The sequence below is a fragment of the Camelus bactrianus genome, chromosome 11 (genome assembly GCF_048773025.1).
Source record: "Camelus bactrianus isolate YW-2024 breed Bactrian camel chromosome 11, ASM4877302v1, whole genome shotgun sequence".
Lineage (NCBI taxonomy): Eukaryota > Metazoa > Chordata > Mammalia > Artiodactyla > Camelidae > Camelus > Camelus bactrianus.
In genome coordinates, this window is record NC_133549.1 from 24847021 (window position 1) to 24862203 (window position 15183).

The window sequence follows — 15183 nt, forward strand, 5'->3', positions numbered from 1 at the left end:
AGACTGAACAAAGCAGGGTGAAGGGTATTGAGATATTCCTTGCACTATTGCTGTCATTTAATTGGTTTGAAATTATTTTCAAATACTAATAGTAATAAAAGCAAACAGAATGTCCTTTTGACTTAGCAATTTCACTTCTAAGAATTCAACATGGGAAAATAATCTGAGATGAAGATAAACGTACATGGAAGGATGTCACCAAGGTGCTATTTATATCAATAAAACATTGGAAATGACCTAAAAGGCCAGGCATTGGCCAGAATCTAAGGAAGGCCCTGTGGTTGCCACGTGGGTAAGACAGAAGCTTCAGATTGGCAGAGCCAAAGGCTCTTTGGTTAGAGACGTGATTGGGGGTTGGTCAAGAGCAGGCCAAGACCCTGAGTTAGGGGTCCCTGCACTGGTCCAGATGAGAGATGTGGAGGTTTGGCCTCTGGCCGGTGCTCACACAGAGGCCCCCAGAGACGGGTTCTGTCTGGGAGTAGAATCAACTGCACTTGGGGAGGGGGAGGGGAGTAAGTGTCCAGAGGACCCCCGGGGGCTTGAGCAGCTAGCCGAAGAACAAGGCGGGGCAGGGAACCACAAGTGGGGCTTCAGCCTTAATTGTCAGAGAGGTCTTGCAGGCAGAGGACCGTCTGGGTCTAGAGCTGTTCAGAAGAAGAGTCCGGGCTGGAGTTAGAAACTGATTTAGGGGAGAGAGCCTTTTCCTTTTTCTGCTTTTCCCTGGCCTCCAAATTTTCCACAACAAGTATTAATGTATTAATGTTGAAAGAATTTTTAAAAATTACTTAGGCAATAAGACATGGCAACAACCTAAATATCCATGGACAGATGAATGGATAAAGACGATGTGGTACATATATACAATGGAATACTACTCATCCATTAAAAAGAATAAAGTAATGCCATTTGCAGAAGCATGGATGAACCTGAAGATCATCATTCTAAGTGAGGTAAGCCAGAAAGAAAGAAAAATACCATATGATACCACTTATGTGTGGAATTTTAAAAAAAAGACAAATGAACTTATTTACAAAACAGAAACAGACTCATAGACATAAACAAACAGTTACCAGGGGGAGAGTGGGTAGGAAGGAATAAATTGGGAGTTCGACGTTTGCAGATACTAACTACTACATATAAAATAGATAAACAACAAGTTCATACTGTATAGCACAGGGAACTATATTCAATATCTTGGAGTAACCTATAATGGAAAAGAATATGAAAATAAATATATGTATGTATATGTATGACTGAAACATTATGCTGTGCACCAGAAATTGACACATTGTAACGGACTATACTTCAGTAAAAAAGAATGCAAATTAAAAAATTACTTAGGCAATTAATTAATTACCAGTGGGTACCATGCCTACACTCAGTACCCAAGTTCCAGCTCCTCCAGTAAGTTTGGGATGGAGAAGGCGCTGTACACTGGGCATGTCCAGCAGGGGTGTGGGTGCGCCCAGGCTAAAACACCTCCCTCCCTGCACTAGCCCTGCTCCCCGCCGCCCACCCAGAGGCAGCTCCCTGGGAACCGGCTCTGACCTGGGAGACCGCAGCACTTTGTGGAGCAGTTCTTGCTGGATTTTCCGGAGGTGGATCTGTGTCCCCATCAGAGGGACCAAGTTCATCTCCATCCACCTCTCGCAGGCGGTGGTGAGCAGCTCTTCCTTGTACTGAGAAGGCAAGAAAAGCCCATTGAGAAAAGAATCCCTGAACTCTCAGCGCCCTCTGCTGGAATGCGGCGATGCCACACGCGCGCTCGCAGGGGAGCCACGCTGCAGCCGTGCTCAAACCTCTTCAAAATACAACTGCAGCAGATAACGTTTTCTGAGTGTTTGCTACCCCTGAGGCACTGCATTCGGTTGGTTTAAATCAATCCTCACTGCAACCCTATGAAATCCATTCATTTTTATTCCTATGTTACGATGGAGAAACGGATGCTCCCAGATTCCTGCTCTCACCCACGGTCACTCTAGTTATGTGGTCTGACCACGGGGCTTGCACGCTGAAATCTCTGGACTGAAGTCTACGACTGATATGAAGGCTCCCCTCCTGGGGTCTCAGTTTTCTCCTCTGATAATGAAAGAGTTATATTACATCATTTTTTGCCAACACGGAGGCACTGACTGGGCCCAGGTGGGACAAATTTCACTGGACTCCACCAAGAATGTCCCAGAAGGTTGTCTGCTGTCTTGGTGAGAGAGGTTGTAATTCCCTCCACCCACCCTGTCATCACCACCACCAAGATGAAAGCTTTTCTGCTTTGTGAGTATTAAAATATTCTTTTAAAAATAAAATGATTTTTAAACCTTTTTTACTTGGCGAAATAAAACATAAGCACCCTTAGGCTGGTGCCATCGGATAGAACTTTTGGAGCTGGGTCTGGTGCGTGAAATCCCAGAGTCTGGGTGCCCTTGAGGGCCCCCAGGTGCTACGTGCCTTGTCCAGGTTGTTCTCACCTTGCAGCCGGCCAGGTAGAAGTTCTTGATGGTGATTGGCGTGAGTCCGTTCATCATCATGGTCACACACCTGCAGAGAGAGGACTGCTATTTCTGGAGTGCCCAGAATGCTTTTAGAGAAGTGGGCAGCCCCGGGGGTTCTCATTCAACTCTGAGACAGTGGCAGAGACTTCACAGAAGGGAAAGAAAGGGAGCCTTATTTTAGGGGTAGAGACATTTGGCTGGAGAACAAGACCAGCAAGGCAGGTTACAAAGAGCTCTGGGCTGAGGGAGGTGAGTTCTGAAATCAAATCCTTTGGATGGAAACAAAATGGGCTTGACGCCAGAGAGAAGTATTACTATTCAGAGCTTAAGCACATAAAGGTGCCTTACTGAGTTTTCACTTTAGCCGGGATGACCATCTGGTTGTCCCCCTGCTCAAGGCATTTTCTTCCTGTACAGACCATTGTGATGCTGCTAGAGGGGCCTCCAGTCCTGCTCCTCTCTGTGCAAGAGTAGATTCAAAGAGCAACTGTCTGATGAAAATCTCAGTCACCTTTGTCCCTAGGAATGCAGAAAAGGGGGTCTAACCTAACGGGGAAAGGGTCAGAAAAGTAACAATTAAAACCCGAAGGGGGAGAACAAAGAATTGGCCAGGCCAGGAATTGGGAGATCAGAATTCCAAGAAGAGGAAATGGCATATACAAAGGCCCTGGGGCAGGAGCAGGTGCTGTACTTTGAAGGAACATCAAGGGGAGCAAGACTAAGGAGATGAGCCAGGGGAACAGGGTGTGTGGTGGGGTGGAAATGCTGGGTGGATGGTGGGGCCATGGAGTTTCAGTGACTCACCTTTCACAGCTAATATGAGTCTCTCTTTAGCAAAATTTTCTTAAGTCATGTTCACTTCATCAAACAGAGCACCAGAGAATAGCTACTGCGCTCTTGAATGAAGCAGTCTTGAACTCATTACTGCTCAATGCTTACGCTAAACTCAGTTGAGATACATGTTGCTCTTGGAAAAAAGGTTCAAGAATATCCAGCAAGTCTTGCACATATTCTAAAACATATTCTTCAATTAAGCTAAGTCAGCAGAGAGCTGGGGAGCTCATTACCTTCACCAACCACACCTCTGAAGAATAGCTTTAACTGAGTTGCACTTTGGTGTGAAGACTTTGCCAAATTCAAGAAAGAACATTATTAAATTTATCATCACATTTACTCTATTCATATAGTTGAGGACATTGATCGTCAAGTCACTTAGCGTCATCAGATGAAGACACCCAGGATTTTATTGCCAAGAGTAGCTGTGCTTCTCCTAAGTTATTTATTTGTTTGTCTAATCTATGATGTCACTGATCAAATTTCCTTTTCGTATTAGCTGCTGGGGAGCTCAGAGCCAAAAATATGGTCCACTTACAGAGTGGAGGTTATGTTATGCAATTTCAGCCTCTCCATCCTTTTTTTTTTTCTTTCTCCTTTTTCTTTTTTTTAAACAATGTTGTGCCCTGTTATTTTATGTATTCTTTAAAGCCACACAGACTCTTACTAAAGCAAGGCAAGAAATAAGGAATGAAAAAACAATCTGGTTATGATCAAGGCACATCACCCCCTTGGATCCTAGGACAGCCCCTTCACCACAGTGAGACTGATCATACCCACGATAAGGAGTTGCCTTGAGTATTGGAAAAGTCTGTGCTGGGTAAACACCAGACCCTGCTTCATCTCTCAGGCATGCTGGCAGGTGAGACTGCTGAGTCCTGTCAGTTCTGCACCTTCACTATCTCCTAGATGACCTGCCCCCTCCCCCCACTTCCCACTGCCCCTGCCTAGTTCAGACCCTCCTCGTCTCTCGCCTGGGCCTCTCCACAGGTCTCCCTGCCCCCACCAGCCTCCCGCGTCCCCACAGCAATCTGAAGGTCTCAGCCGAAAACAGAGGGGCTCAGCCCACTCTCTCCTCCCAAGCTTCAGGCTCCCCTCTGCTGGTAGAACCAGGTGGAACTGGCTCACCTGGCTTCTGAGGTTGCATGACCTGGGCTCACCCTAACCTCCCCACTCACCTTTCCCTTCATCTTTCAATGCCCCTCCTCCATACCAGCCACTTGGGGTCTTAGCAGCCAAGCATGTCCCAGTCTCTAGGCTCTCCTCTGCCCCATGTCCCTTTCTCTCTCACTCTTCCATGGCTGGAATCCTTCCAGTCTCAGCTCAGGTATCACCTCCTCTTGGAAGCCTGCCTGATTGCTTCTCCTCACGTGCTCCCTTTGCTTTGATTTCCATGCCCTCATTCTGCCTAGTACCTCTGCCTCCTCCCACCACTCTCCCATGAAACTACAGATGGCCAGGAAGCAGCCCTCCCCGCATAAATCCATCCCCTGCGTGCTGCCTCTGTGCTGGCCTCTGTGCCTGGTTCTGGCAGTACCTGCCGTGTCCAGACAAGGCTCCTCTCCTCCTGGAGCTCCTGGCCTCACTGTGAGCTGAGCTTACTGATCAGCAAGGGGGAAACCAGGTGTGAAAGGGGCTGTGTGGGAGAGAGTTCAGTCCGACCACTCACCAGGCACAGTGTTCTTTAGGTTCTGGCTTTTGCCTATAGAGATGTGTGGGCAGAATTAGCTGGGTTTAGAGTTGGGATGAAGAAATGAGCACCTAGGAGGCTGACGCCTTCATTTGTGCTCCTGCCTCCTCACTGTCAGAGTCACCGGCAGAGCAGGCCTGGAATGGTCAGGCTTCCCAGACCAGAGGACACAAAGCAAGCCCTGGGGCCACTCGGGCCACTTGCCTCTGGGCTCAGGGAGGGTTGCAGGGTGGGGTTTCCACCTCCAGAAATTCTAACAACTCCAGGCAGTTGCCCACAGAGAGAGTTCAGCCCTACATGGAGGCAAGGAGTTGCCCTCCCAGCCAAGTAACCCTTAGGGCGCGCGTGTGTGTGTGTGTGTGTGTGTGTGCGCGCGCATGCCCACTTGTGTGCATATGCACATGACAACCACGATCTCAGTCGTGCCAGTGCAGACACCGATGTGTGAGTTTAATGAGCAGCACCCAGTGGAACCCACAGGCACACACTTCATCCCCAACAGATGGGTGGCCTCGGGTGTGTGTGGTTCACACATGACCTGGGCAATTTTGCACTGGCTGGGAGTTCGGCCGAGATGACCTTTAAGGTCTCATCCAGCACCTAGATTTGAGATGCTATCAGAGTGATTCGGCACTCACACGTGTGCAGGCGTATACACACACACACTGAGGCTTGCACTGCCACACCCCTGCCAACTGCACCATCAGCCTCTCAAAGGCAGGCGAGCCCCAGCCCAGCTGTGTGCCAGGCCCGCCTGGCTCCGACCTAGGATTCCAGCCCCACCTCAAGTATCTGCAGAATCTAGGGCGGGGCCCATCAGCCTGGGGCGGGCCTAGGTCTGCTCGTCGGTGGAATGATAGGTTTGGCTCAGTATCCAAAGCCCTTCCTGCTCCAGCATTCAAAACCAGGCATGCAGAGGAAGAAAGAAATGAAGACCCGGCTGATCTCGGCCCCACCCCAGATAAGCCCGGGCTAGGCTTCCGCAAGGAAGACGGGGCTTCGAATATGGGCCTCCGGTGGGGCAGCCGAGGCTCACAGCCAGAGGTGGCAGGAGGTCCCGCTCCAAGAGGGAAGCTGGCCTTCCAGCTTTCTTTTTTAAATTGAAGTACAGTCAGTTTACAATGTTGTGTCAGTTTCTGGCGTACAGCACAATATCCAGTCACATAGGAACATACGTATATTCATTTTCGTATTCTTTTTCACCATAGGTTACTACAAGATGTTGAATATAGTTCCCTGTGCCATACAGTATTTGTCTTATTGTTTGTCTATTTTATGTATGCTGGTTACGGCCTTACAGCTTTGGGGCCAGAGATATCTTCCGGCACAGCACCAGGAAATAGCCACTCAGAAATGTCTGCGCACAGAAGCTGTGGTTTTGTAGTGATTCTCTGTCACAAGGCTCTTCGGAGCTGAAGGTGGGTGATACACACGATGGAAGAGGGGTGGGGAATCTCAGGAAAACCCACACTTTCCCCCCATCACCTGCGGGGTCAAGGCCAGATTCCTTAGTTCTGGAATTAAGATTCCTTAGTTCCAAGACTCTACGTGACCTGTCCCTGCCGATGACTGCTGGCCTCCCATCTCCCACAGCCACCCACCCCACAGCCTGGCCAGGCAGACATGCTGGGGTGCCCTTTCAAGACTGGTGCCCAGTGTGTCCTCTGCAGTCACATCCAGGCCTCTGAGAGCCTGCATCCCTCGGTCCACAGGGCATCTGCATCCCCGCTGAGACGCTTCAGATGGAGGGTCTTGCCTGAGTCATTTCAGGTGCCCCCAGCAATGAGGCACTGGCTCAGAAGCATCTGGCTGTGTGGACTCTATAAAAAGTGAGTTGAAACTTGCAAGTTCCCTGGGAGAGATCCTGCCTTTCCCAGAGTGGCTGATGCCCTCTCTGGGCTAGGACGGGAAGTTCATCCATTCTTCCATTCCCTCGAATGAAGAAACTGAGGTTGAGCGTGGTGAAACAAGCCAGGCAGAGCACCCCTGCCCTAAATCTCCTCTCTGTTGAACTGCATCAGGAATTAGGAAGTCAGGGAGCCGTAAGATACCACCTGGGTTCAGGATGTGAGTCCAGTAAGCACGCATCCCTGGAAAAGCCCAGGGGAAGGGGAAAGATAGTCTAGAAAAATGAATCCTCTCTATGATTTCCATTTGGCTCACTTACCCTTCACAAGCGTTAATGGAATGGAGGAATATTATAGGATACCAAAAAAGGGAAGTTCTGAGAAATGCTCTTCCTAATTATAGTACCCGTTTTACTTGAAATTAATCTTACAAAATTCTCCATTTGGAAAGCCCCACCTTCACTTCATCCCCACTTCACTCATTTCCTGTGTCTTAGAGACTGTTGGGCATGACGCTTTGAAGGGCAGGGACCCTCCCCATCTGGTCCTCGTTGTCTCCCTGGTGTCCCGGAGAAGCCCAGGAAATCATTCTTAAAGGAACAGATGCATGTATGAAGGTGTGACTGAATCAATGCACAGTGAATGGCTCTAAGCCAACTCCACGAGTGCCACTGGAGGGAAGGGGAGCAGGGAGGGTCGGGACCGTGAATGAGCAAGTGACATCACCATCCCGCCTGAGCAAAGCAGAATAGGCAGTGTTAGGGGTGCAGGTTCCGGGGACTCTCTGCGCCCTTCAAATCCTGCCCCCTTTGGAAGCTGTGTGGCCTTGGACAAGTTGTCTACCTCTCAAGTCCTCCCTTTCCTCATCTGTGATATCCCACCTCCTACGGCTGCAGGGAGGATGGAAGGAGGGAATCCCTGCCAAGAGCTGAGAGCAGCATCTGACCATGGCAGACACTCCATCTCACAGCCTGATCGTGCTGACATGCCCTCACCCCAACAAAGTCCTGCGGAGCAGGCGGGACAAATGCCACGAGACTCATTTCAGCTCCCTCACACTTTCAGCATCCACAAGTTCTCCATGACCCCAGGTAGCCCTCATCAGGACAAGGACGTTTTCACATCCAATGCCAATCCGCTGTAAATGCCTCTTCTTTCTCCCTGCACGGGACCCTTGACGGACAGCCCAGCGGGCCAGCAGGGTCTGCATACCCAGGAGGAAAGCTGTGCCCGAATGAGCAGTCAGATTGATAGGCAGTCTGGTCTTTGCATTTTTCTCTCTTCTGAAAAATCTACAATGACCACGTGCAACATTTGTAAAAATAAAAATATTATTTACAAGAAGAATCAAGGTTCTATCTGAAATGATTGGGGGAAATGGTCCTGAAAATGACGAGACAATTCAGCTGGTCTTCAGAGGGCCAGTTTACGTGCAGTCTCTCCCTAAATGGCGAGAGACGTTTTTAGCTGAAAACGAACACACACACAAAAATGAGGCAAATGAACTAATTTACAAAACAGAAACAGACTCACAGACATAGAAAACAAACTGACCAAAGGGGAAAGAGGTGGGGGGAGGGATAAATTAGGAGCTTGGGATTAGCAGATACAAACTACTATATATAAAATAAACAACCAGGACCTATGGTATAGCAAGGAACTATTTTCAGTATCTGTTAATAGCCTATGATGGAAAAGAATATGAAAAAGAATATGTGTGTATATATATATATATATATATATATACACACACACAGACATATATATATATGTATGACTGAATCCCTATGCTGTACATCAGGAAGGAATACAACATTGTAAATCAACTATATTTCAATTTTAAAAAGTATGTGAACTCCTCAATTAAAAAAATGAACAGAGGTGAAATTGATAAGCAAGCTTTGAGCACTGCTGGGAAGTCACTCTGCACACCCACAGAACTTCTCCCAGGCATAGAAATCACGCATGTGCATTTCATTCCTGTGAGTCAAGAATCGTCTGTTAAAATGAACGTATTGCTAGGGAGATGGCCCCACTGTGAACTTGTAACCCACTGGTGTGAGTTCAGGTCTCGGTTCCTTTGCAGACTCGAAGCTGTGCTCTGTGCAAAGAAACCCCAGATGTCCCAGCCCACGGAAGAGGGCTGCTGCGTGAGAGGGGCCGGGAAGGACCCTTCAGATGCCGCCCAGGGCAGGCCCTGGCTGCACCTCGCCGCTGTGTTTCCTTACCTTTGAAACAGGCTGCGGAACTGGAGGACGTGAGCGGCCGCCAGCACACCCAGCACGTCGTCCGCGCTCATCGTCACCTCGTGCATGTAGAGGTTCTTCAGGGCGGTGGCGAAGGCTGGGGAGGCAGCCCCGAGAGCGAGCGTCAGGGTGGGGCTCGGCACCCCCGCATCCCTGCCGCACGCGCAGGCGCTCTCCCTGCTGGGTCAGTGTCCCTGAGCTGGGCGGGCAGAGATGCATCAGAGAACACGCCCCCACTCCCACCTGGGCCCAGCCCCGCGAAGGAGTGGAGGATGAAGCTACAGAAAACGGAGCTGCTGTGAAAGAGTCTCCTGTGAGCCCGTCCTGCGTCTGCCTGAGGGGGTTCTGATCTAACCTGGGCTCCTGTGCAGGGAGGTGGCTGCCCCTAAACGTGCAGAACGCTGTGTGCACAGACGTGCGTCTCATTTTCTCTGGAGATAACATACTTACAGCAGATTTTCTTCAGAGTCTGGGGTCTTCATAAAGGTTAAGGACTCCTGGGACGAGCCAGGATAATTTGATAGTCCTTGGCCGGGGACAGATGCACTCGGCTTGTTCCAAGTTCTGCCTGATCCCAAAGGCGCTGTAGTGTGGTCCCATGCGCTTTGAGGACAGCTGTCCCTACCAGGGCTTGGGGATGGCTTCCTGATGGTACGTGACATAGCACTAACACCGAAGTCTGTTTCTAGGTGGGCAGGAGGGGTTGGGGAGGGGGGGAGAGACCAAGGGAGCCCCCTGGGGGAGGCCCCTGCTGCTGGCAGCCCGCCAGGGAGGGGCCCGGGCGGGATGGGGTGGGTCAGCGCTGCCTAATGTCGAGGGCGGGCCTGAGAGCTTCCCTGGACGCATGTGCCCAGGAGGGCAGTGACATCTTCCCTGGGTTTGTCTGCATCCCTGACGCCTCTCTGCAAGGAATCCCCTCTTCTTTCATTCCCCTGAGTTGTTCCAGCCTCCTTCCCCTCCTCGCTGCACTGCTCAGCTGTTTTTAATAAGGAGGCACTGAACACCATGTGCCTCCAGTTTGTGGTGTTTTGTTGTTTTGTTTTTTTTTCAAATCTGGGAGGGCCATTGTTGAATGACTCTCAGAATATGAGGATAGGTGCACGTTACCAGCTTTGGTGACCAAGGGGTCATTGATCTTCAAGGAAATGATCATCTTCTTTGCAGGGTGTTGTTCTTTGGTCTTCCTAGGCAGCTGAGCTGGTGAAAGAAACCGGGCAGGGATGTACACGTATGACAGCCACAGTGACTTGTGCGAGCTACAGTGTGAGGCCCCACGACCATTTGCACAGCCTTGATCTCGGCATGTATCACACTGCATTTTGTTTATTTTTGTTTGCTTGTTTGTTTAGTGAATGCATTTTTGAAATAGTTGAAGACTCACAAGAAGTTGCAAAAATAGTACAGAGACTTCCCGCGTCCCCCCTCAGCCAGCGTCCCCCGATGAGCTGCTACAGCCACTGCGATTGTCGGAACTGGGACCCTGATGCTCATACTGCATTTTAGATACTTATTACTAGCCCTCCCCTGCCCCCTTCTCTTATTAGGCTGTGAGCAGCTTGAGGGCAAGGGGTGGGCCTCCATCATCTCTGCACCCTGAGCACCCAGCTACCTGGCACCAGGCAGGAGCACAGGGACCATCTGCTGAAGGATGAGTGTGGGGCCCAGGTGTCCTCCCCTGGGACTCTGCCCGACAGGCTCCTAACAGAGGACCCCCGCCACCGAAGGCTTCCAAGAGGACGTGAAGGGGCAGCCCAAATCACTGCCAGCCTCCCCCATCCACTCAGAGTTATTTTAAAATGTGAGTTACAACACACGGTGCCCTCAGGTCTCCAGTGGCTTCCCACACCCTTGGCACAAAGCCAAAGCCCCTCTGAGACCTTCTCACTGGTCTCTGGCTCACTGGACCCCAAACCTGCCTCTTTGTAGTTTGTTCCCCAGGAGATTTGTAGGGCTCCCTCCCTCCCCCATCAGGGATCCACCTGACCCTGTATTATGTAAGGTAGCACCCCTCCCCACCTACGCCCCAACTGGCTTCATTTTTCCTCCTGGACTAACCATTTCCGTTACACCACGTGTCTGTTGGTTTATGATCTGCTGTGAGTACATACTGCGCGGTGAACTTGCCCCTCCATCCCCAGGCCCCAGCACAGTCTCACATACACTGATGCCCAGTAAGTATCGGCTGAACCGATGGGATGGATGGATTCCATCACCAGAATCCCAAGCCTAGTGAGCTCAATGTGCCAGGTAATGAAAAGTGTTGTGAGTCCCGAGCCCCAAAGTCTGTCACAATTTGTAACCACAAAAGATGCAGAAAAAGAGAACAATTTGCACTTTCCTCAGACCAGCAAGACCGTCGAGCCTTCCTTCCCCAGGCTCCTGGCTCCTGGCGCTGGTCAGGCTCTCATTCGGCCAGTATTTATGGAGCACCTGCTAAGTGCCAGGCCTGTTCCCACCTCTGCGTCACTTCTCCCTCCTGGATCTCTGCACAGCCCCCCATCTATCTGCTCCGTGCTGTCACTTGTCCCCATCTGGGGGGCAGTAAACGGGAGGAGGAGGCGAGTACGACTCGGAGCAGGCGTTCCAGACAGGTAGGCGGGGTCATCAGGGGCCTTGCTCTTCCTCACGCGTCCGCATCATTTTGGGTGGGCTCATCTGTCCCCCACCCCCACCCCCCACATTAACTTTCTAGCACAATGCCTGGCACAAGTTAAGCACTGAACATTGGCTGAAGGAAGGCAGGAATATTCTCAGCTAGATCAGAGTAAGTGGAAGACAGTTTTTGTAAGTAAAACTTCACGCAATCGGATAGGAAAGTGATCATTTGATCATAAGCTTCGGAGGTGCCTCCACACCAAAGCGGCTTGTTTTTAGTAAATGAAGGCTGTTTTCTTCTCAGATTTCCTCCTAGAGAATAAACCCATGCTGCTAAGGTGCAGCTGACCCTGGACTCTGGGTGGGATGAACAGGAGTGGCTGGGACAGCCTCGTGTGGCCGGCACAGGGTCGCTCGAGGCGGGCTGTGTCTCCTCGGCGCCCACACCTCCGGGGCTTGGTCAGAAATTTCTCTGCTGCTAACTCCAGGACCGCAACGGTGATATTCTCAGGAACACAAAAGCAACACTTGTGAGATGCATAAGGAAAATCATTCTTGAAGGCACGGCACTGTGACCGCACCCACTGAAAATCTTGGGACGAGAGTCCCAGGGTCTGACACAGATGCTGGTGCTTGCAGGGAGACCCTGGAAAGTTGTGATGGTTTGAACACCGAGATTTCAACTCTGCACCTGCCCCGATGCCCGCCAGTCAGGTCCAGCCTCCAGCAGGGGGCTTGGATCAGAGCTGTCTTAGTAGGGCCAAATCTTTGAGACCATTCTAGACTTGTTAAAGACCATAACGTCAGCAGTAACTCTGTTTTTTCCCTTCCAAATTCTCTTGCCTGTCAGTGTATTCACTGTCTGGCCCTCCATGGCCTTCCATTGGTGGGCAAGGGAGACCTCTGACCTGGGCACAGGGGACACAGGAGAAAGAGCTCGGTCCCTTTTTAAGACACGGGGACAAATGCTAAGGAAGATCAAAGAAGATCATGAGTAAGTGTGAAGCTCGTTACAGTTCTGGGGGGACCGGCAGCCCACTCTCAGCTCCCAGCTGGGCCGGGAAGGGCTGAGTCAGAGAATCTGTGGCCGGGAAGGTTTCGGCAGGCAGCCAGGCTCTCTCTCCTGGCTCAACGCAGGGCGGGGACTCCGGCAGCCTGTCTGGCTCCGGAATATCAGAGTTTTACTGCCACGCCCTGGAAATGCAATCCCCATCCTGACTGGCATGCTGGCTGCTTTGGAGGCCTTAAATTTTCCATGGCACCTGCTTACGAGTTGTCTGGAGGCGACGCCAATCTGTATTTCCTGGGAAGAAGTTAGCAAGGCAGCGGGAGAGGATCTTATGGGACAGATAAGGGCAGACTAGGGATTATTAAAATTAAAAAGGAGAAAAAGAAAGAAGTGACCTAAATACTTTTGGGTATGAGGTGGAGTTAAGAAAAGAGAAGCGAAAGGAAAAGAAAATAATAAAATCGATGAATGCTTGTAAACCTCCAACCGACAGATTTAGGGCCAAACAAGCCACAGATGTCAGAACTACGCCTTCCTTCTAGAAAGTCCATCAGAAGACCCAACACAACCCAGTTTCGCTTCTCAGAAAGGTAGGGAGGCTTCCATCATAGCTGTTGGACAAGGTGGGGTTTTTATGAGAATATAACTGACATTGACTGAAGACTCACTACGTGCCAGGCATTGTTCTAGAATTTCACTACTGTTACCTCCTCCACAAGGAAACACAGTAAGAACCACTCTCCCCATTTTATAGCTCAGGAGACTGAGGTTAAATCCTGTGATGAGGTCACACCATGAGACTTGCTCCTAACTGCCAGAGTGACTGTGGTCCCCAAACAGATCACCAAACACCAAGCTGGGGTCTCTCAAACCAGAGGGCCCTTGGGGCTCCCGCTCTGGGTGAGAACGTACCTCGCAGAAGTTTCTGCAGCTCCTTCTCAGGGTTTGCGCTGTCCCGGGCCAGGGCCATCACATAAAGCTTGGCCAAGGTGTCAGACTGAAACAGCTGGGGCTGATGGAGTTCCCATGTGAAGCCAAGGCATTCGAGAATCACATCTGAGGAGAGGGAACAGCGCTGAGCAAATGGCTTAACAACACCCCCACCTGGAGATGCTTTGGCTCCCATGGCCTCTCCATCCGGTCACGCTTACTGAGCAGAGGAGTGGGCAGGCGGCCTCCCGAGGACTTTCAGGAATGAAGCTGGCTCCCAGGTGGATAGGATGGGCCGACTCACAGGTAACAGAGAAAGTGACAATTGTCCACCAGAGCTGCCGGCCAACAGCTCAAGGACTTCAGAGGCACACAAGCTGCCCTCCAATTGGGGACTGGGAAAGGCTTTGTGGGACAGGGTCACTGGCTGGGACACTCTTGGGAGGGGAGCCTCACCTTGCCTCCTCCATTACAGTGTTTCTCAGCCTCGGCACTGTTCATGCTTGGGGCCAGACAATGCTCTGTGCTGGGGGCCGTTCCGTGCATCGCAGGATGTTCAGCAGCATCCCTGACCTCTGCCCGCTGGAAGCCAGTAGCATTGCCCACACCCCCAACCCCACCCAGACTTGTGACACCCCAAAATGTCTCCAGACATTGTCTAATATCCTCTGGGGGGGGGCAAAACTGCTACCTGGTCCCCTGTTGAGAAGCACTGGGCTAATGGCATCATAGAAAAAGGCCCGTCACCAGGGACCAGAGTTCTCGTCAGCATCACTTTCCTTGAGGGAACAGGGATCATCAGAGAGCCCAGCTCATAGGCATGAGATGAGATTATAGTGTGGAGAAGGCTCTTTGCAAACTGTAAAGGGCTTTATGTGGCGTAGTCTCACTGGTGGACTCTCTTCTTCGTAAAAAAGAAGAGGAGGCTTGGATAAGAAGGCAGATGGAGGATCCCAGGATGCCCGGCCAGGTGGAGCTGTGGGCAAGGGGACTGTGGAGACTCCTGGGTTAGCACAGAGCTGGGGGGAAGGGGCAGTGCTCAGGGTGATCCCCCCAAGCCCTAACCCTAAACCCCAGCACCGGACAGGACCTCGAAGTTCACTGGCCCCATCTATGCATTTCTTGGCTCTGCTGTGATTCTGACTGTGTGACCTTGGGTACCTGCTTCCTCTCCTGCTATTATTGTTATTCACCAACTTTAGGATATTGTTTGGTGCTGGGGGTTCAAAACCTGGGTTTTCATCTCAGACCTTGGGTCACCTCAGGTGACAGTCTGGCTATGTCGAATTAGAAGGAATCTTGCCCCATGAAGGTGATTTAGACAATTTAGGCAGGAGCAGAGCTGTGGATAAAGTGTGTGTCTCCCCCGCCCCCGCCCTCCCCCCAACTTCTGCTTTCAGGACGGCAATGCGGGGCAGACAGCACAACCAACACCGGCCTCATGCTGCCTTCCACCCTCCCACCCCCACCATCAACCAGAGTTGACAGTCGAGAAGAAACCCATCAGCCTCTCCTGGGGAAGGGGGCTGGCTCTACCCTCAGG

The 15183-nt window shown here is 51.0% G+C and overlaps 1 protein-coding gene across 1 annotated transcript in view; it reads right to left on the bottom strand.

Moving 5' to 3' along the window:
* The window catches only part of BTBD16 (BTB domain containing 16), a 48895-nt gene that overhangs the window by 25373 nt on the left and 8339 nt on the right, over positions 1 to 15183 (bottom strand). Inside the window, exons 4-8 of the mRNA XM_010969897.3 lie at positions 13623 to 13766; positions 10214 to 10303; positions 9089 to 9203; positions 2466 to 2535; positions 1549 to 1679 (exon numbers count right to left, since the gene is read on the bottom strand). Coding sequence (XP_010968199.2) covers positions 1549 to 1679; positions 2466 to 2535; positions 9089 to 9203; positions 10214 to 10303; positions 13623 to 13766 — 550 coding nt within the window. The remainder of the gene's footprint in view (positions 1 to 1548; positions 1680 to 2465; positions 2536 to 9088; positions 9204 to 10213; positions 10304 to 13622; positions 13767 to 15183) is intronic.